Genomic DNA, 24,160 nt, shown 5'->3' with positions numbered 1-24,160 from the left:
AAAATATTGGTAGGTCTATGTTTCTTTTTACAATGACAATAAATGCTGTTAACAATTTATTTTTTTTTGGCAAAATTAGTAAAAAATAGTTTTTTGTAATTTTATTCGCAAATATCGATTTGACATTTTTTTTGACATAAATAAAAGATAGACTTCTCATCTACACAAATATTTTCATACACATATGTCGGTATCTTATTTGAAGTTTATAATACATTTAAAAAAAAAATTAAATTCATAATAACAATAATAGTAAGGATACAAGAACCAATATTAAGAGTATTTGGGGTAGGAGGATGGGGTTTGCTTTGATGAGAATTTGGGGTCTACCTTACTTAACCAGATGGATATAGTGTGATTAGTCATGGATTTCTCAACACCTGGATGCTCATCTACTACGCAACCTTTCTTTGAGATACCGTAAACAAACTTTGGATTCATTCAGTTCCTTGAATACACTCGTAGTAATCATATGGTTATGAATAAGCTAGAGTATCAATAGGATTTAATTCCATTGATTAATAATGCCTTCTATGATGAAGGATTACTTTTAAATTCTCTGAAACGTAGATGAAACACTAGTCACAAATGGAAACCTCAAATATTCACTTTCGGGAGCCTTTCCTTTGTACAAAGGAGATAAGCCAACTCAAGAAATTCTGTGTTATTGCTGGTGATATCTACAATGAAGCTATCTGCTATAGGGTCGTTCAATATTCAGATAATCTTGAATAGGAATTTCAGGAATTGCTCTTGTTTGCATCGGTTACATTGAAATAGGAAGTCTGCTGTCCCTATTTTTGCTTTTAGGGATCTTACTATATAGCATAGCTATAATACTCGAGTGCTAATTTGAATGTTTTCAATTTCATACATTCGTCTCTGACTAAGAAGCATTTGGAATCGAATGCACGAGGTCAAGGAAAAGATAGGCTTTAATAGAATACTATAATATCCACTCTTAATGCAAAATTCATTTATAAGTTTCAAAACCCCTTAAGAATCTCTTTATCTAATGTTAACAACATCTTCCTCAACCCTACTCTCCAAAAGGTAGTTGGCTTTATAAGACAATATGACCCTCTCATTAAACTTGAATAGCAAGACTACAGTGATTTATATTTTATAATAATGTTAAATAGTTAAATGGTAAACTACCATTCAGTCTTAATAAAATGTGACATTTTTGGTTGAGTGATATGGATAAGAAGGACTTAAAACCTCGAAGGGAGTTGAAATATTATGGTGATTTGAGAAACTTTTTCTGCATTACTGGACTGTGTGGACAATTTCATGTTCATTAAATGTTTCCACTAATTGTTCGCTATATATGTTTCCAAAAAATACGAACCTTCAAGAAATTATGGAAGGCTACTGTTCTGAAGGAATAGATATCTGGTAATATATTCATATTTTTTTAATTTTATTAAGACTTATATTTGCATAGGAAAATATTGGTGTACATTTTTGCAAGTAAAATCATGATATTAATTTATAATTTATATTTATTTAATAGATTATATTAATAAGTATATTTCTTGTTGTATTTTTATATCTCGTATCAACTTTATATTTGCAGAAGGAAAATCAGCGTACTTATTAAAGTGTGTGGTATGCTTTATTCACTTTTTACCGTTTGACTTTGAAACAGAGCCGCAATAGAGTAATATCATATTTAAAAAATATGGCTTAAAAAGAAAAAACTATAGAATCACTACATCTCCAGGAAGGGCAATAAAAAGTCCCTTGACAACCGTTTTATCCACAACTGAAAATAAAAGACACTTGCGATTTCTTTTCTTTGGCAAAATTAAATCTTTTCTTCTATATCATTGCAAAACATTATTCCTTCGTACTTTATCCTATTTAATACGAATATCCTCCTTCCATGCAAGTTACTACAGGAATTCTGCTGTCAAAAGAAAATTACATAAAATAAAGATTCAAGGATTTGAACAATAATTAAAAAGTAGTGTCGATCCTTTTAGACGAAGTATATTCTGCTCAAAAGATTGAATATGTGAATATAAAAATTTATGGATTCAACAAAGATGGAGTAACTAAAACTCTCCTCTGCTTTATTGTAAATTCGATTGCTGGTCAATATTATGATGTAGTTACGATGATACCGATAGTGAATATATCATCTAGAACAATGAAAGAATGGTATCTATAAGTTTTAGATCTACTAACACAAATAGGATTTAACGTGGTGGCAACAATTTCAGATGGTACCTCTGCTAATGTCGGTTTTTTAAGTGAGCTGTGTTGTTTTATTTAAGGAATGTATAGAATATCCTTTTAAGGGTTCCTCTATTTTTTATTATTATTTGATACGGTTCATTTGTTCGAAAAAATATACAAAACTTTCTGAACAGATTAACACTTGTATCCCCCAATTTTGATGACACGCCAATATCTGGTCAATTAATCCATATGAAATCACTTTACGAACTTGAGTGCACAAAACTATTCAGATATGCCCAACAAAATATCGATTCCATCCCCTCAAAAAGTTTTTAATATATCTTTAGAGAAAGTAGTAACGGCTTGTTCTCTGTAATGTGAAACATTTTCTAATAATTGTAAGTCTGGTTATTGTTTTTCTGCCTTTATTCCCAAAATAGGAAATAATTTTTTTTTATGTCATGAAGAATTTTGTATTTTTTAAAAATGATAAAGTGCAAAATAAAGTTGGAAAGAGCACCACCAATACCCCAACCAAAAGAAAAGTAACGAAACTCCAATCCAATCGATGATTATTCTTCCAATATTATGTATATCGGTATAGTTATCTTGATAAAATAAAAACAATATATTAATTGATTCTCACACAATTAGTTTTATTATACACTGGAAAAATATTTATCATCTATGTTATAATTAAATCATCTTTGTAGAGAGGAGTAAGAAAATATGAAATGGAAAGGAAAAAATATGAAATAAGAAAAATCAATTGGTGTATAAAACACAGGCCGCGTGATTATATATTGACCCTGATTATCCAGTAGTTGAGAAATCCATGGATTAGTATATGTAGTAAAAAGTCAAGTCAATTTCCACTCCATCGTTATTATCATAGTAAGAGAATTATAATTATCAGGATCTGTCTCCACAACAAAGAAACATTCATATTATAATTATTAGTAATTATATGGTATATAGAAGTATATTCTGAATAATTTTGAATTTTTTTGGTCATTATCAATGTGATTTACAGCTCCCTCCTTGGCCTTAGCAACGCCGGATAATCCTTTGTTAGTAACGTATATTTACAAATATATATTCAGAATTTGTTTTCCCAAAAACACTTAGATAAACTCACTCCAACGACCTTTACATAACAACCGTTTTGCGTGAATATAGTTTACAATAATATTCCGGGAGAAAAAGACTAATCCCTTATGTATTATCAATTATTTTGAATATGAAGCATTTATAAAAATGAGTTTTAATCTCTTTACTTCTATATTATTAATTACTTTAAAATAAACTATAATAAACGATTCAACTTTTTCGGCGGAATGTTATTGTAGTCTTTATTCACACAACCTAATCAGGGTATGACATTTAAATTTATTAATATATATTAAAAACTAAATTAACCAAAAATCAATCCGAATCGACCTTTTTTAAATTGAAATATAACGTCTATTCTATAGCTTCAGCTAGAATGTAAAGTTATTAGATTTTAAGTAAGGTCTTTCATTTTTGGTTATATATTTTTTATTAATTTTAATTAATATAGAGTAATAAATAGTTCATTTTTCAAGTGCTGAAATGTCTGTAACAATTTATTTACTTTGATTCTCATCTATTTAGTTATTTTATGCCAAAATATGGCAATGAATCGAAGTTACACCAAGACATGAATATTAGGTGTCCCTTAAAGCGGGAGCGGTTTATTGTATTTGACAATCTTTATTACAAGAAACTAGTCATAGAAGCTGTCATTATTATTATTTCATTTTTGAGGAGGAAAAATATTATAATTCATATTCATAAAAAAATAAGTAACTTGTAACTACTAACTACATATTTATTATTCTAATAAGTTTTAGACGTATAAAGTTGTATCGTGATGTAGTTTAAGATACATTATTGACAATTGATATTAAATCCTGGATCGCAGATAATAGTTATGAAAATGTATAGAGTTACGAATATGATTCGAGGTTTTTTGCATAATGTCTTTGTAAATATGGAACTATAGTCCAGAAACGTTTAAACTGGAACAACATATTAAAAATTGAATTTATGAGAGGAATTAAGAATTGTATACAAGTCACAGAATTAATTCCAATTTTGAGCTTTCCAATTTTATTAGTGGTATAACCAGTATTCCACTTCTTATCGTGAATCATCCAAATTTTGTTAAATTTATGGAAATTTACTCTTGAAAAGTAATTCCCTCTGGCTTCTCCATCACCAATTCAATGTAATCTCAAAGTAAATCAGTGTTATCCAAGATAAACAAAGATTCAAAGAAGTAATATTAATATCAATGCATCCAATTGAGAGAATTGGTTCATTAAAACGTAAATCTAGATAGTTAATTTTTTTAAATACAAACACACTCCTATCCTTAACTTTTATTTTAAGAGAGGTTTCAGTATAATGTCGGACATAAATGTACCAAAAAAGGTTCCATTTGACAGAAAATCATGTCAAGGATATTATGATAATCAAGTGGCCCATTGAATTATGAAACATTTGAGATTTACTACGAAGATAGTTGAATGATCTAATAAATCATGCAAGTATTATTATTATTATTTATTTAAACCTATTCAATTTTGAGGTACTTAATTTTGGCTATTGGAACACTTATCTACGATGATGGACGAAAGCCTGGCCATTATAGACGTTGATTTGTTGAAGAATTATAAGTGTAACTTCAAGCTTGTAATTCCTCGTTGTACTAAGACTTGATCTAAGGATATACAGCAGAGTAATTCTTGCCTATGTTCTTTATATAAAATGAGTTGGATTTGACACATCCGTGTTTACTTCCTTCCCAACAATATAGGGGCTTCTCATAGCTAATCAAATAAAACATCATGAGAGTTAAGCTGCTTTTCTCCCTAACATTCTTCAAATTGTCATATTTACCACGTTAATTATCGGTTTCTCTTTTTTTTTCAACATACCGGGTGGACATATAACATTCATCACTGGTTATACCCTAAACACTTAATTAAAAAAATAAGAGAAGCTTTATTGGCCAAACCTGTATCGGTAGAATGTTTTGATGGCCATATTCGTGTTTTACGGATTAAATAACAATAATAATTGTGAATTTCAGCCTGCGGGCGTTCCAAAACCATTACTTTGTAACATAGTGTAATAGTACACATTTTGTTTGTTTAGTCTTTCATTTACTGTCCTCCAAGTAACCTCCCGTTACCTCGAAGGTCTAATCAAAATTAAAATAAATTCAATTTGCAAATTATACATTCATTTCTATATTTTACACACATTCACGCAAAAAATCAAGAATAAGAATATTGTTTATATTTTGAATTAAATTATTTAGAGCATCGTTTATCTTTAAATATGTATATATTTTTTTGAAAGGGGAGTGAGGCAAAAGAATTGATCGTGATATAACTTGTAGAAAAATAACTTCTATAAACTATAAATTAACTGGCAGTGTGTTGGTTGGACATATATAAATGCTTTATGTCTATGACACACTTAAAATAAATTGAAAAAACAGGTTTGTACACTTAGAATATATTAATTCATGAAGGTTGCATTAAAATCTACAACATTTCTAACTAGAGATAGCCATCGAAACAGGCATATTTAATTAGTTATTCGTATCATTGTAAATAATACTTAATATTAAATGTAATATTTATTAGTAAGATATAAAAGAACTATCGATAGGTATTATTTATAGTTTATTTCTTTCTTTAAGAATGCTGAATATTGCTTCTTTCAATGAAGCTAACAGAGTGATAAAGCATCATCAAAAAAAAAAAAAAAATCTGTACCAAACAAGCCTTTTCCTGCAACTACAAAATACATATAGTTTTGAACAAACTCAAAAGGTTTATGAATCCAAGATTTACTATAATAACATTTGAAAACGAAAATGATTGGAGAAGGACCTATCGACCGATGTTTTTGAATGCTATTCCACTTAATAAGTTTTGTAAATTCATCTTGCAATAGGAGCTTACGGAGATGAGACGAAATTTCTACAAGAGCCTGAGTTACTCTTGCTAGACTTTTTCCATTTGATTTTTAAGACGGCTCTGGTGAATGATTACACTTAATAATAAAATCATTCTTCTTGTAATGTTTACTGTATGAAAATGTCACTGAAATTAACAACACTGAGAAGAAGCTCGCCCAAATAAATACATTCTCAAATTAATGTTGCTAAGAATATACTAGCTGAAATTAACGTTACTCCTATGAACGGACACAATATTTTAAATCATTTGCCAAAAAAATTATACCTAACTTTAACGGATAAAATGTTTAATCTAAAGCTCATTTTTGATATTCTTTTTGTAATTTATCTACTAGAAAAAGGAGGAATAACTTAGAATCAGCCGTTCAAAGATACATAGTAATATTGTTGATCATCATTCCATCATCCCTTTAATTTTCTATTACATCCTCTATCAAAGAGATGATTCCGAACTTTAATGTATGAAATCTTCGATCTAAACTTCATTTTTTGTAATAGACTCATAGAAAAAGTTCAAGGTAATATCTGTAGCAATTCTAGGTTGAAATACTTACTCTACGCAAGTTTTTTAGTGAATAACTTTTTTATTTCAATTCAAAAAATTTGTCTTTTTTGAAGATATACTAATTGTGGCACATGACTTCACATTATATTGTACAAAGTCAGTTAGGTTATGCCAATTGATTTTTAACCATAAAAAATAGATTTTCCCTTACATGAGGTTAAGTGATTGTGCCTAGGTTCACTCCAAATATTATTAGTACTAATTGTCTGTATTAAAGTACACAAAACTTTATTAAAGGTTTACCCGGTGTTGCTCGGACAAAGGAGGGAGAGTTAAAACAAATTGAACATGGTCAATTACATTGATAAAATAAAAATATATTTAGAAATTACTACTATATACCAAGGTTAATAGAAATACATGATGTTTCACATCCACCACGCTTTTAATATTGACATTATAGTAGATGAATGGTTGTATGTTTTGTTAAAATCTGTTTTTCTTGCATAACAGTACATACATTAAATTAAAAATTATAGCAATAGTGACGTCATAGACTATGAGTGGTTGAGTGTTTTGTCGAAAGATGCCTGTCTTACAGTCGCTACAATACATCATATTAAAAATTCTAGTAAGCCCGATTACATGACAGTCTAACCTTGTATTTCTATTAACCTTACTATATACTAATAATTATAATATTACTCTTTCGGTGTTGTCGAAAAAGATCCTGATAATTCTAATTTAATTGGATTTTTCACACTTTATCAATCCGGTTAAGTAAGGTAATCCACAAAGTGTCATCAGCAAGAAATGGTTTTTGTGTTTTGTGTATAGCATAAGCACCCCTTATATGGCCCCCAAAAAATTAACACCCTCTTCTTGGCCTGACCAGGATAAAAAAAAGGCACTCATGCGAAATGTCAGACTTATAGATCCAATGGTGTGGTGACACATAAGGGACACACACACACATTTTCTTTTATACATATGCAAATACGGATAAGTTTTGGATTAAATATGTCAATTTAAAAAAAAAAAAACGTTTAAAAAAGTATGCAAAGATATATACCAATATGCAGCAAGAATAATTCTTAAAACTTTATGATCTATATTTTTGTTTTATATAAAGTAGAAGAGCTCAGTATTAATTTTATTTTTTTAATGTCCCAGGCAACGCCCGGCAAACCTACTCTAGTTAATTTTGAATGTGCTACGGTATGTTTCCTTCTTTTTGTAAATTTAGATTTTAGAAATAATTCTAAATGTGTAGTAGGAGCGTTGGAGCGGAAGTTTTTACTTCCAACAGCAGTATCGTCAAAGTTTCCTGGACCATCATATTTATCAAAAAAAAGTATGTAAGCCAATAAATCACAGATGCAAAAGCAGAGGAAACAACTATCAAAGAAAATCTGGCAATGTCTCAGAGAAATTAGGATTTTCTTCAACAAGAAAAGATATCGAGTCTGGATAACATTTTAGTGAAATTATCGGATTCAATTTTACCATAAAAAAAGATTAATTAAAATATAATAGAATTTTTCTATATACGAAAGTGTCGAAAAAGTAAATGGAATAAGTAATAATTTGCTAAAATAATAATAGTTTCTCTATATTACATTTTTTAATTATGCTGAGCCACTAAATTATATTTAAATATACATAATGCTTTTGGAAATAGGTCTTTTTGTCGAATATGTGCATAGCTATTCATCGTAATACAATATAGGCGTAAATATAGTATGATTATAATTAGCATATTGATCATAAATGATTACTGATTTATATTTTTCAGGCATTTCATCCATTGGGTTCAGTGTTACTGATGACTTGAAATCAATTGCCTACAAAGGAGCCAAGCCTGTCAAAAAACAACCCATGCAGTTCATGCTTAGGAATAATTAAGTTTGATAAGGAAAATACTCTAGAAAGTGAAATAGTTGATGGAATTTTTTTCAAATCATATGGACTTAAAAAGGGGTTCACTAATTTTATCAACAGAGGTGGGCTTGTCTATCCTAGAGACTTAACATATATTGCTATCATACTCTTTCTACTGGTAGGCCAGTAACTTTATCTGACCCCTTGCTATGACATTCCTTCTTGTTATCTAGAGTTTAGTTCCTGTTCCTTTGCTCAGTTTATGTTCTTTCGTTAATAAGTGATGTCCGCTATAATATTCTGAAAAATTAATAAATAAACAAAACTCCATTGTTTCCTCTCATTCGTCTTCATCGAAATAAGAAGTTTAATTTATAATATTTCTCAAGAAAAAGGGGATTTCACATTCAGAATATTATTCTTCATTAAATTTTAGAGTAATATTTCGAATACATGCTTATCGTTCGTCTCAAGTCATCCTTCGTCATTGTCAAGTTGTGTCGTCATCGTTATTTATTTTGTGATTACTAGTTTATCTTAATTTGAATTTACATGATTTCATCCCAGGAAAACTTGAAAGATTATAAATTGTTGGAAGTTCCTGAGATTTTCAATAACCATCAACTTCCTAAAACGAGTAAAAAAATGAATTACAAGAAAGAATATTTTAAGTTTTCTTAAAGATTATCGTTGTTAAAATTATACTATTTCTGAGGATTAATTGTTTAATACTCTTCTCCAATATCCTTTATAAAATATTTAATCTGTGAAAATAAACTTTAAGGACTCATCTCTACCATCATTCATTACTTAACCTCTTTTCTATAGAAATGTCGCAGAATTTCCAGTATGGTAGAAGGGTTTCTATACATTAATTCATTCGAACTCCAATGTCATTACTTATTATAAATAATGCAACCTACGCCAATCGCTTCGAGCCTCAGCATCATATTGCTTGTATTCTTACTCTCCCTTAACTGAATATTATGAAGATGTCATTAAAAATTGCTTTGGACAAGCAAGTACCATAGTTCTAAATATAATAAAAGGTTTTATGGAATTATAACAAATGAGTTCGGTTGATCCTAACCCAATGAAGGAATATTTAGATTTAATATCTGGTCGCCTTCATACTTTCAAAAGTTCTTGAAAGGAAGATAAAGACCCTTTCGACGTAATTATGAGTCTTCTTTTATAATCGAAGCCTGCCTCTGAGCTGATGTAGTACTGGGAGAGGAACCAATTCCAGACGAAGAGAGGTTCCCTTTAATCGAAAAATACGAACTCTGGTTCTCAAGGGAGATATCTGCTCGAGAAGCATTGCATCCACTAGCTCATTCATCATCAAGAGATTACAGAAAAATGATTCATTCGAAATCTTCCAATATTTATTTTACGTCCATTCAAACAATATGTTTATTATGTGGAACTACAAATCATTCCTTAAAAGAATGTTTTCCCTTTGCTCAAGAGTCATCTTACTCTTGTTGGAATCTGGCAAACAAATTATATTTGTGTTTCGGATACCTAGATGGACATCATTCTAAAAGAAAAGGTCTTTGGGAAATGCAAAAATGGTTATTTTCAAAACTCATCCGTCGTTACTGCATTTTGAAACTTCTAAGACCGATAATAAATTACAGAATGAACAGGTCTTGGAGGCTGGATATAATATTAGGAAGGCTTTAAATAAGTTCTACAAAAGTGCCAAAAAAATCTAAAATCTTTTGGGTGCCGAAAACCTAATTAGAGAAGAAAACAAGAAACTAAAATTAGGTAATTATTGCAAGAAGGAAATAATACAGGTCTGCTGCAGGAATTGGATGAAATAGTGGAATAGAAAATGCGGGGAGCATTGGTTCGTGCAAGAATATTCAATCACAGAATCAATTCCAATAATTTAAATCTTTTAAAACAATTTGAGAAAAACAATGGAAGAAACGATATGGACAAGATATTAAGAAATGGATAGAAGTTAACATTCCCACTGAAGATTGAAAAATATGTGCAAAATTGTTACTAAGATCTCTACCAATCCAAGATATCGCTCATAAAGGAAAAAGTACCAAATTATATCATCAAACCTAAGGAAGAAAAATAATTAGACAAAATATTTATCGAGTATGAAGTCTTTACATATGTTAAGAAAAAGCTGAAAAATGATGAAGCACCGGAACCTTCAGTACTTACTCTTAAGTTCCAGAAATAGCCAAATTCTTGGCTGAATTATAAAATGAATATTTTTCGGGAATTAACCTCAACAAAGGGCAAAAAAGGGAATCATAACTCTTTTTCCTAAAAAAAAAAAAAAAAAAAAAAAAAGTTGAACAAAAAATAGAAAACTGGAGGCCGGTAACTTTATTGGAAATAGAATACAAGATTTACAGTGGATGACTGACAGAAGATATGAAACCAGTAATGGAAAGAATGCTCCTAGATACTCAGTTTGGCTTTAGAAAAGGCGGCAAACGGACGATGTTGTAATATATCTCCAATCGATTTTTAAATGCTACAACAAAGAACCCAAGGTTTTTATTTTTTCTCTTCTTGGATTTTAAAAAAGCTTTCGAATCTATAGAACAATCATTTATATTAAGTGAGATGAAAAATACAGAATTTCGACAATGACATCGTAACGTAATTAAAATATAATATCCTACTTAACTTCAATCATTGATATCGAAGGAGACCCAGTGGTACAATTGCAAAGAAAAATCGTCAAGGGGATCATATAAAACCCACTCTCTTTTCATTGGCAGTGACAACCCTAGAAAGAAAAATGGACATAGGATTAGAGGAAATGGTATTGGTATACAGAAAATAAGAGAATCTGTTTTTTTTTTTGTTTTTTTTTGTAGACGATTGAACGGTGATATTAAGAAGAAACCATTCCGGGGAAAAAAAAACTAGCCTGGAGACGACCCTGAAATAATATATATAGGAGAGTCTGGTCTAATAATTAAAAATAAAGAAAAACACAAATATTGACAAACTCAAGGGAAAAAATAAACAAAATTGGCGGTGCTTATATCGTTCAAAAAGCATTGGTCCTAGGCAATGTGGTTTCAATGGAGGACTGGAGATCGCAGAACATATATTCGGTAGATGAAAAAATATCTACGTCAATAATACAAATCCAGAAGCACAATTTTTGGGTTCTTGATAAAATAAAATGTTGGAAATTGACAATACTCTCCCGTGTAAATCACATTCTCAGATGCACTCCTTTCGACAAATTGAAGGCCCAGGCTTGGAAGAGAAATATTATAGAGTGAGTTGGCACTCTAAAATCAATATGTCATCGGAGACTTTCCTAATCCTAAGGCTAGAGGGAACACGGAATGATGGACCTAGAGTTGCATGGGGAAATTTTAATTTTCTCTTGGTACAAGAGAGTACCTCTTATTGATTATTCTTGGAAAACAATCTACACGGAATGATGTGGAGGGACCATGACAAATACGCCAACATTAGCTCCATGGAAGGAATTAAAGCCATCCAACAACATCCTCAAAGTGTATTGGAGGTCAATGGGGTCGAATGGCCCATTAGTTGGAAACCCTGATTTAAAAATAGGTCATCCTAATAAGATCAGAGAGGAGCTGGGTCTTAGCAAATAAACAATCTCATCACCATGAATAACATTATTCATCTAATTGTGAGTATACTACGCGGTTCCCTCCCAAGGGTCTTAAAGCTACCAAAAATTATCTTCCCCTAAGAGTATAGACAAATATTAATAATAAGTCCATTATGCAAGGAGTGAGAAAAAGAGAACCTGCAGGACTGTAAAATGGACACGAAACGATAGAATGAACAAAATTATTCCGACATAACCGATATATATCTAATCAATGACGAATTAACAAGAAATACTTTGTCGCTATTTCCAAAACAGAGAGTGACATCCTCAATCTTTTTGAAAATTATTGGAAGTTGATTCGTTATGTTTCATTGTGTCGTAGTTGGGTAATTCGTAAATCTCATCATTCCAACGTTCTCTCTTACAAAGAAGTAAAGGATGATGAGATTTTGCTTATAGTTCAGTACGAAGGCTTACCAACATGAAAAGGTATCTAATTATCGTTTAATTTCAAAATTCATTAATTTATCTTCATTGGATCCTACTTGGGATCTTTCATTACAACTACTCGTTGTTGGTGGTCATGTTCACCATGTTTCAATTTAAACACCAAGTTTTTACATGAGTAATCGTTGTTGGTGAAAAAAATTATTTTGTTTTATCATCAAATAGCTTCTCATTCGGCCATCGAAACTACTTTTACAAATCTTAGAAGGAGAAGATTTTGGATAACAGGGACAAAAAGAATAATTTCTTCAGGGATTAATTCGTGTCTCTCCTATCACCATATCAAAACTCTGCCTCTTTCTGAATTCATATCGACCCTTTCTGAGATAAGAGTACAAATTGAGCCTGCATTTACGAATGTAGGCATAATTTTTGCAGTACCTTTTCTTTAAAAAAGTCATAATAGTAGTGCAATTCAGAGTTAGTATTAAAAATGGAGATGGAACAATTCTACGAAGCTTTTCGACGGATGATAAATAGAAAAGGTACTCCAAAAGCTATCTTTCTGATTATCAAACTTCATTTATTAAAGTATATAAAATTTTATCTTACATGGAAGTTCGTAATTTTTGTTCTAACTTTTTAATTAAGTGGGATTTTATTACCCATAGAAGTCTTTTTTGAGAAAGTTTTTATAACAGACTTGTTTTGTCTCTAAAGAAACCGCTCATTATTATATTGAAAAAGCTCTTTTAAATGTATACTGTATTTTTATATATAGAATCATACATTAATCTACATTCGCTTACCCTATTAAGCTCAGATCATCAGGACTTGGAACCCATAACCCCTTCTGATATGTCTTAATATACCACTTGGACTGCTTTCTAATTTAAAAAAGAAGGGACATAAATTTAAAGTTTGGCTTATGTGCGCATCTTGTTACTTTTGGTAGTCAAATGGAAAGAAAAAGATTTCTTCCTGCTAAACTAACTCAGGTAGCATACACTTCTTTCCAAAAAAGCGAGATGGAACTAAGATTATTCATTGTAGACCTTTTACGATTCTTAATAAATCGGATAAAATTTTAGCAGGAGTGTTGGTAAATCAATTCCAAGTGGTTTTAAATAAAAAGGTGGGATCAAAACAAAAAGGACTCCTTAAAAATAGACATATATATGACATTCCAAGAAATATTGAATTTGCTATAGAATCAAAGGAAAAAAATTAAAAAAAGGAGTATTAATTGCAATTGATTGTCGCAATGTGTCATAATTTATCCTTTCTTAGGTGAAGAAATACCTCCCAAAAATATCTCTCAGTTCAATCCGAGCCCTTTTTTATGATGGGATTTCTAATATTATGTTAGATGGAGAACAAAGTGAACCGATAGTGCTAGATAAATGCTGCAGACAAAGATGTCCGGTCTCTCCTTTACTTTTCGTTACTGCAGTCAAGTATTTAAATTACTCTTTGAAACTCAAGTAGATAGTCTATGGAATCTATCTAGCTGAAAAAAGAAACATAATTGAAAGATTACTCTAAACGGTAATTGTCCCGAATGACTATAATCTAAGATATTTCTGAAACCTGAGCACCCAGATAAAAACTAAAATCAGTTTTGGATTCTGCGCTCAAAGATAAAATATATTCTTGGATTCATTTTATTGGAAATTTTTTTGACCCTATAATTGTTCCCCTATGATAAATTAGTGAACATACATATATATATGTATATACGTTTTCATTTTATTTCTTATTAGATGAGATCTTTAAGATTGATAAATACACGTAGAATCTCTAAAAATAGTAAAAGAAAAAAAATAATTTTTATTTTATAAAGTACGACAAGCATTTTTATCCCTTCTCAACCGCGACCGACAAAAGGAAGAGGAAAAATTTGAAAAAGCTTATAGTAGCTACCCTTCGGTATTTTTCTTGTTGCCAACTGTTAATTATTATCTAATAGTTATTACATTTAATAGATAATTTGAACAAAATAAATATCAATGACAGAATATAAAAGGACAGGAATGATAAACTATATTAATTATCTTGATTAATATAAAAATACAAATCCTATGTATATCTTTTTTGAGTTTAATCAGCTGCTACAAAATCATAAAGAAATTAACTCAAAAAAATTAATGAAAACAACTCAAAGGAAATTAAACTACATCTTTGTATATCTAAAAAAGTGAGCCATGATGAAAGAACTCTTAATTAGAAATATATACATACTACCAACTTGATTGTTTTACCTACTGTTTTGATGGAATCAAAGACAGTTAAAGTTTTTTTTTCTTTTGCTCCTCAAAAATTATCCCTTAAATCTTCTCTTCGTGCTCTATAAAAGTATTAAATTCATCCGCAGAATAAAATATGTATGGTTGCTAATTTTGTTGTGAAAACTTTGAGTTTAATGAAAGAAAGGAAAATATGGGTGTGTAATGGGTTTCAAAAATATTATTAGATTCCACAAGGACGGTAATAATTTTATCATATCCAAGATTCAATAGATCATAAAAAGGATTACTCCAAGATATTTTTTTGTAAGAGCATAATTATTTTTTAAAGAGAAACACATACATTATTACGTTTATTTAAGTTGTAGCTCATTGTATGGAGGTAAAATAAATTAAGCAAACCAATCATGTAATTATTGGACCACTGTGGTGGAGGAAAGGACAACATCCATTGGCTGAAGGAATTTATGGGAGTACAAGGCTTTCGCGAATTAGTTCATCTACTGATTTAACGGAAAATATTTATAATTTGTTATTTGATGCCTCTAACCTCAGAAACTTTTATGAGATAAAAAAAACTTATTCCTATTTAGTCCTAGTTAGTCATAATTTTTGGGAAAAAGTCTTAAAGACTTCCTTCAAAAATTTTCAGGGAATCGTCAATATATGTGATGTTCTTCAAAATATCAAAAATGGAGAAAAGGTTAAAACTGTTTTGTTTTTAATAGATGTATAAGGTATGGAAAAAAACACTGGAAGGTATTGTTTCAAACAAAAACATATACTATAATTATATGCAATATATTCTTATTAGAAAAACGGGAAAAAAGACAAGTATTTGGAGATACCCAGACTTGTTTGCTTGAATGAAAGGGCCATAGTTTAAATGATGGAAGAAACAATACCAAACAAAAGTGCCTCTCAACAACAACAACAAAAAAGAGCTATTGAATTTTAAAAATTCGTTTGTGTGAAATTCAAAATCCATATATTAAAAAAATTACATATTTTGATATTGAGATCCCTGTTTATCCAAGACGTAATAATACTTATGTATCATAGTGTGTGTACATAGTACACATCCATTTAATAATAATGTGTGTCCATGTAAACTTGTGTCTATAATAAAGCAGAATTAGACAAACTACCATCCTCTTTACTACTGCTTTATCCGTATCCAACATCTGATGGCAGTGGAGTGAAGCTACAATAGTCTCTGAAGGCTACAGAATATACTTTAAAATATCTAATAATGAAAGGTCAAAAGCTTTAATAGCAAGACTGTTACTGAAGTAAACTCAAAGTATTGAATAAAAAGTGTTTATTTTAAATATAAATACGTAAAGTGTAAAGGATAGTTCTTTCACATCTGGACAGAAAACGAGATTATACGAATAAAAGTTTCCTTATGCATTGAGAAGGGGTATTGAATGAAACCCGAATTATTGCTCGAGACTCCACAATTTCTAAGAATAATATAATCATATGTATGTATATCATGATAACCGGGGCTTAGCAGCGCTGGGGTTACCTTTCACTGATTTTGGTTTTATCAATCAAAGAAAAATTACTCAAAAATTGTATATTACTTAAAGAAGAACAAAGGATAAAAAAGTTAACTGTTATGAGATAATCAAAGTAACTACAATTTTTGTCACTTCTGAAAAATTTGTATTCAACAATTGAAACTCCTGCCGGCTGAAACCTGTGTTAATTATTGTTATTTAAGCCGAGAACACGAAAGGTGTGTAGTCTTGTATTACCAAATACTAACTGAATGTTTTCTCTCATTAACACATGCAATATAAATTTAGAGACACCGATAAACAAAAGATATGAAAATAAATAGACACATGAGAATATATATATAATATACTGAAGCTACATTAATACAACATATACCACAAAAGTGACCACTAAAACCTTCAACGAACATAGTTTTACCTCTAGAGTCTTTTTTTAAAAATCACTTTTTGAAAGTATAATTTTAATGACAAGCCATATTTCGCCGTGAAAAATAAAAGTTAGAATCAATTGATGGAAAAATTACGACATAAAAAAAATAAATACTATGTAACCTTCATTACAATTACTAATGAATGTGTAAATGTGTTGGACTAATTGTAATAAGTAATTAATATTTTAGAGGCATGAAAATTAACCCCAATTTGAATATGATGGATATCCAATATATTTTATCGAGCAATAATTATAGATTTAGTCATCTAATGAAAATATTTATATTTAAATAATAATAAAAAGGCAACTATGCAATCGTTATTAATTAAATCTTCCGTAAGAAAATTAAACGTTACAATGGAAAAATCAATCACTATCGAGCTTGTTTTTAACATGCATTTTTTTAAAGTTAAAATTAGTCTTTAGTTTTAGATAATATAAAGGAATTGAAAAAAAAATGTTTGCTACCAAATAAGATTCTTCATTTTATTGGATTTTCTATTATTAGATCCATTTCTTATGAATTATAATCAAGATAACATAAGAATCATTTAATTTTTCTTATGGTGTAATGTTTCATCGATTGATTTTAACTTTAATTTCATTTATATAGTTGTTCACGTCAAAATATAGCTCTGAATCGAAATGATGCCCTAAAGACGTGATTTAAAAAAAAAGGTTTTAAAGGGCAAACCTATGGTTTTTAAAGGTGCTAATGTTCAGTTTTGTGTTAAACAGCTTAAATAACAATAATATATGAGCAAACATATTGTTGCATAGTGTTATTTATGATATATATATATATATATTTCTGTATGTCAAACTAATCCAATATTACTTTTAGAGGCAGGAGCACATGAAGGGATGAATAAAGTATTTTACTTATATCGATTTAAAAAGTAAATATAATTTGTGAAACATAGTAATAAAATTTTCTAATAGTAAAAATTAAGTTTATAATTTTTTTATCATAATTAAGCCTCATTTTAATGAAAATGAAATTTATAAATAAAACTATCATACGATAAAATATATAACTTTAAATGTCGGAATTAAGTTGTATCTATTTCAAAATAAGTTTTCTTTATGCCATCAAAAATAACTGAAATATTAAAAATCTCGTATTAGTAGGTGATATAACAACCCACACAAAAAGCATGCCCATCTTTTTATGGAATGGAATTACTTATAAACAAATATAGTTGAATTTATATACTGTTTACAAGAAGTAAGCAATATATAATTAAAAATATAATTTTATGTAGTGTTAGTTATAATTTAATTCCATTATGTCATACTCATGAAGGGAAAATCATCGTTATCACCAACTAATCAGCCTGTTTCTAAATCTACGGCTAAAAAGATATTAAATGAATCCACAAAACATCCACAATCGTTTAATACGAATAAAGTTAAGTCAAAAATATCATCTGATGATATTAATACGAGTTTTGAGTCGAAATTTGAACAGTTATGGGACATAAAAGTAATTGAGAATGGCATGGTTAAAGTGCCCTTGAAAGTTCTTCAAGATTTGATTCACAAAGAAGATATAACAAAGATATATGATATTGACGAAAGACCAGTTGCAAGGTAAGAGGTATTTGCTACTCCTACGCGATATGAAAAGTAACGTTTTTACAAATAGTGAACAAGTTATATAATATAAATCATTGAAATGCTAAATTTTGTAATATCATATATTAAAAAAAAATTGACATGACTAAAATAATTTTACTTCGTTTGTAAAATAAAAAATACTAACTTAAACTACATCAAACTTTAATTACAATAAACAAAGAAAAGTTTAACATAAGACATTGGATTATATGAGTGATATTGAATATTTTTTGTAGACTTTTAGGATAAAAATGAATTTGATAAAAATATAATTACGTATTAACAGAGTATAAATACTTAATCGAAAGATAACAATTCACAATAAGAAGCCACTAAAATAAAAAATTAAGACTGATACTAATTTGAATATCCATAATTTTAGTAAAATACTTTGAAATACATTATATTTTGTTTTAAAAGTAATATAAAGCAAAATATATTTTAAATTTTTAGAATGAGCAAAAATGATTATTACAATACCATTCCCATTGTTTCTTTGATAAAAATATAATATAATTGCATAAATAATTTTTGTTATAAATTGAGATTATAATATTTGAAAAAATACAGAATCACGACTGATAATTTTGGTCTATTTAAAATTGACCTCACTCGAATATAAACTTATTTAAAATCATTTTTAAACAATTTTTTAAAATAATTATTAAATATATATTATTGATATGCTCTTTTCACAATTAACTTTTTCTACCTTATTATACAAAATAAAAAAGCAAATTTTTTATATAGATAAATTATATATATATATATATGTAAACCAAGTGACCAATGTTTTCTGGATAATCTGAAATATCGATGATTTATAATTTTATAACAAATATTCTTCTAAGAACTTATGCAAATCACATATAACAAATTGAGTATTTCAAGGACAGGAACAAACACAAAATTTATCATTCTTTAAAGCAACTACCAGAAAAATCATTTTTTCTAGAAATAAAAATATAATCCCCTTTATTATTACCACTAAGCATAATCTTACCATAATCTCAAGTATTTATACGTTAAATTGTAAATCTTCCTTAAGAATTTAATGATGGTCTCTTAATTAGTTTAAGCAATATAGTATCATCGCCCAAATGGACATACAAGAGTCTGAAATGGAATAATCTATCTAATGTTAAGTATCTGATGTCATTAAACATATATAAAAATCTATAACTACATAATTGAATCCTATAAAGTTTCAAAAATTGTCAAATGTCAACAACTAAAGGTTATAAAAATGTTCATTTATCTTAATTTAATTAAACACCTTGTATGATATTGATTTATACTAAGTTGGAATTATGTGTCGAAGCCTTATTTTTTGAAGAATATTAAGTCTAAAAACAACTTTTCGTTAAACATCGTAGTAATAACATCAATAATTGTAGTTTAACACGCTTTTGATCCGAATGATTTACAGCTATAATCATCGAAGTGATTGGATTTTATTTTTTGATAACTATACAATAAGGCAGAGTTGATTTTATCGTTCAACATATTAAAGATCAAGTATTGAAATTTCAAACTATGAAAAGATTTTCCATTGCTATAACAATATGAACAATTAACATTTTCCATTAAATACTTATAACTTTTTTATGGGTCAAGAACATCTATCGTACGGGCAATTAGCCACCAGAAAACCACTCCCAGGCTAACAACGAGAAGCAGTTCCATTAGTCAAAGCAAGGAACCAAGAAAGAAAATGATCGAGGAAGCGTCGCTGGTCAAATCAACTAAGTGAGAAAGCTGTAAAATCATCTTCTCATTCCTTAAAATCTGTGGACTCTGTGCACTATCAGTTTGTCGTTGTATCCATAACTCAAGGCAAAATGTTATTTATAATATTGAAGGGTTTATATGCCACTCTCTCCAAAAATCAACTATGTGTGAAAGCTGTAAAATCCTTTAGTATAATAAAATAATAATAAATACTTATTTGCATTTGAGGATCCTTAAACAAAGTTTGAATTCTTTAAAATCTGTAATAGAGATGGGCTTTGTGGACTATCAGAAATGTTGAATATAATTGTTTTATTTCTGAGTAATTTCGATCCAGAAATTCTGAAAATTATATCCTCTGAAAATTAATTATAAATTCAGAATTAAAGTAACTTATATTTGCCGCTGCTGCTACTCTACACATGGATATAAAATACTTATTAAATATGATAATATAAGAAGAATGCCAATTTGGTCAAAGTTTCCATAACAATGAAAATCATCATCATGTGTTCTCTACATTCATGAGAATTTTTGTTACAGAAAAGAGGGATCATGTTCAGCAAAGTAATAATTCCAGCATTCCAAAAATAAACTATTTATTATATTATCTGAAATACTGCTCGTACAAAATGTATCTAATCATACAAAGATCCGTTAAAATGAAGGATCATCAATAGAAGTTAATATTTTTTCATATGGTTTTCAATTTCTTCATATTATAGCTGAAGATAGTATGTGTGTAAAGAAAAAACTGTATCGATTTGAAAAGGAAAAACGGTTGAGCGAGTGCTTTGTCTCCTTTTTTGTTCAATATTTATTAAGGCGTCATTGTGTATGACGGGTTATGTGTTTTTGTCAAAATCGGTCTTTCTTGCCCAGCAGTCGGTACGATAAATCAAATTGAAAATTCTAGCAATAGTGACGTCATAGGCTATGATTGGTTGTGTATTTTGTCAAAATCCCTCTGTCTTGCCCAGCAGTAGGTACGATACATCCCATAGAATATCTGGCAAGTCTAATTACATGATTGTCTAACCTTGTATGTGGGTGTGTTAACACTCTCTAAAAGAAAAATTATTGCCTATCTTAGTGTAAATTGTTTTTCAACTGCATAATTAAAAAAATATTTATGTTTTCAAATAATAATGATATGTTCCCTGAACAAATGTTATTTTAAATGTAGAAGGTTCTCTTCTTTATAACTGTAACTCATTGTCTCCCTCAAAATTATATAATCAAAAACTGATTTTATCAATAGTCTTAATAAAGTAATATCATATGTCTTGCTCTTGCCTAGTCCTCACGTTCTTACACAAATTCCATCTCTAATTATAGCTAAAACTAAAGAATAAATCTTATATTGCAACTTCAAAAGATTTGCTGTTAAAGAAGTTAGATTTTGACTTATTTTTTCGGTTTAACTTTTGGTTATTCTTCTAGAATATTAATATGTATATAAGCAATATAAAGTCGCTTGAAACTGAGCAATCCCAATTAATCGAATATAACCTAGCTGTGGGGTTTTCAATAGCTTCCAAATAACTTTTATTAAAAATGTTGGTTACTATTTTCTTTATTATGGCGTTTTCAGTAATCTTTGGAGATGTAGTAGCTGCATTAAGTATCGAAGGTATAAACCTAGATATTATAAAGTTAAATCCTCTTCTGAACATTAAACACTTATCCAATCTTTGAATAATCAAGGAACAAATACGATCCCAATTACGCATATAAATTCCATCCCTATTCCGCTCTAGGCCCATAATATTAATTTTCGTTTTTATTCTGCAGGTGTATTTTCTTTGTTCAACTCTAGGCCAGATATATTTCTAAACATGCTAAATAAATTATACAGAACTTTTATCTTCTTGATTATCTAGGGCTCTGTTTTATAACAATGTCAAATCTTTAGCATATAGATTCAAAATTCTATTGGAGTCCAGGAACTTTACTCTAAATCCACAATATTTTTTTTATAAAAACCAACACTAGACCTTCAAAAGCAGACGGGTGCCCTTGTCCACAGCTCCTTTGAATAAAAGTGGATCTTTTGTCACCCCATCAATCAAAATTGATGCTTTTGTTGCAACCATTGTTGCTTTAACAGAATCGATTACATTTTTAATATTTTGTAAAATATCTGAAATTCTTTCGTCCTCTACAAATTCTTTCGGTGCTCTTCCGATCTTTTTACTCAAGATTGGATGCATTTGTTCATCGAAAATGCAAGATAAAGTTTTATATGTCTAATTTAGAATCGTTATTTATCTCCAGTCGTTAGAATAAGTTCAGTTACGATTTTTAGGAATTATGATGATTCTTCAATTGGTTAAAGGTTTTGGCATTATAGCAAGTTTTTCCTTAGATTTACCGACGTGCAAGAGATAAGGTGAACTCTTCAGGAGGAAAAGAGGAAAAATTATTCCGACAATACCATCTGGACCTGGTAATTTTTAGAATTTTTTTTTCTGGTAATGTAGTATTCTATTTGTTCCTAGAAGAAAAGTTGATTATCCGAAGAATCTTTAAATGATCTTATCCTTGGAAAATTCACTCTTTCAGTGTTGACAATTTATTGAAATTTTCTATAAAAAAAGATTCAGGATGTCGACTGTACATATTAGAATTTTCCCGTCATATATGATCTTCTTCATAATAGGTGCCAGAAGACACTTTTGTACTCATAAATACGTTTTCTTTATTATTCTATATTTTAGCCGAGAAATTGTCTACTTTCATTAACTAATAGTTCAGCAAAATAAATAAAAATTATCTTTGCGTAATTATTTTCAAATTATTAGGAGCTTTATAATTACCATTTCCAGTGTAGTAGAATATTGGTTTAATACTTAAGATTTCCTATTAGGCTATCATATTTCTACTAAAATAGTGGAAGTCAGTGTTATATTAATTTGGTTCATGAATTCCAAATATGTAGATGGAGGCACTGATTTCCATTATTTGGATATAAAAAAGATTGCAGCTCAGATTAGAAATTTCCAAAACTGCTGGAATGGAAGAATTGACATTCAAAGAACTCCTTATTAAAGTCATAAAAACTGAATGAATATGAACATGAAGTAAAACAAAAACGAGTATCTTATATATTGATAATTATTAATATCAGTGTAGCAATCTCTATATCTATATATGGGTAGATATCCATAAATTGGTGACCTCAAACGTTCGAATATCGAGGATGGAAATCGAAAATGAAGCAACATATATCGTCAGTGCACTGTTCGTTAAACTTCCTATATTTTATACCGAACGACCATTGTTATGGTTCGCCCAAGCTGAAGGCCATTTTCGGGTCAAAGGTATATCCGAACAGGAAACGAAGTATGACTATGTCTGCTTGTCACTGGACGATATAACAGATTCTGAAGTGACACTACTGATAGAAAATCCTCCCAAAGACCCATATTTTACCATTAAAGGTCGTCTTCTGGATTATATGAACCTTCAGACACCAAAAAAGTTCGAGGTTTTTCTGTATATTGGGAAATTGGGCGAGCGTACACCACTGGCATTATTAGATGAAATAATAAATTATGTTTTAGCCAGAAGTTTCTTCCTTAAAACACTGCTGTTTCCAATCCGATTTCAACTAGAACAGGCTGATTTCACAGGTCCATATAAAGTAGCTCATGCCGCTGATCGTTTGTATGCACAGTGGAAAATCAAACGACGTCTTCCTACACAGTGAGTTCTATAAGTAAGACCGATAAAGCCATTTGCTATTATCATCAACAATATGACACTAACACCAAGGGAATGCAGGCCTCCTTGTACATGGCAACTCCAAAGAAATTTCACTAGAATACTCCTCTTGTCGAAGATGGGTACTTTATCATTCTTCCTATGGTGTTTAAGGCAGTTACTTTCATTTTTTACCCTACATATCATGATAAGTTTATTAGATAGCTTATTCTTTATAAATATATAAGTCATAACTAAAGATCCAGTGTAGAATGGGC

At 29.4% G+C, this 24,160-nt stretch overlaps 1 protein-coding gene and 2 long non-coding RNA genes across 5 annotated transcripts in view; all 3 read left to right on the top strand.

Annotated features, from left to right (window-relative positions):
- Positions 1–579: 579 nt before the first annotated feature.
- Positions 580–2,826, top strand: LOC121126621 (uncharacterized). Its single transcript, XR_005867019.2, has 2 exons — positions 580–1,398; positions 1,580–2,826. It is a non-coding gene; the product is annotated as an uncharacterized lncRNA (long non-coding RNA).
- Positions 2,827–11,336: 8,510 nt separating this feature from the next.
- On the top strand, positions 11,337–15,455 carry LOC139906801 (uncharacterized). The gene is made up of 3 exons (XR_011782749.1): positions 11,337–12,663; positions 12,847–15,173; positions 15,230–15,455. It is a non-coding gene; the product is annotated as an uncharacterized lncRNA (long non-coding RNA).
- Positions 15,456–17,952: 2,497 nt separating this feature from the next.
- Positions 17,953–24,160, top strand: part of LOC121127345 (uncharacterized) — a 44,013-nt gene continuing 37,805 nt past the window's right edge. Inside the window, exon 1 of one of the 3 annotated variants that reach the window (XM_040722691.2) lies at positions 17,953–18,419. In XM_040722691.2, coding sequence (XP_040578625.1) covers positions 18,127–18,419 — 293 coding nt within the window. In that variant the 5' untranslated portion in view covers positions 17,953–18,126. The remainder of the gene's footprint in view (positions 18,420–24,160) is intronic. The other 2 variants (XM_071891928.1, XM_040722692.2) reach the window with 2 other exon arrangements.

Source organism: Lepeophtheirus salmonis, chromosome 12 (genome assembly GCF_016086655.4).
Source record: "Lepeophtheirus salmonis chromosome 12, UVic_Lsal_1.4, whole genome shotgun sequence".
Classification (NCBI taxonomy): domain Eukaryota; kingdom Metazoa; phylum Arthropoda; class Copepoda; order Siphonostomatoida; family Caligidae; genus Lepeophtheirus; species Lepeophtheirus salmonis.
Note: the sequence above shows the minus strand (reverse complement) of the source record. Positions and strands in the feature narration are given on the sequence as shown.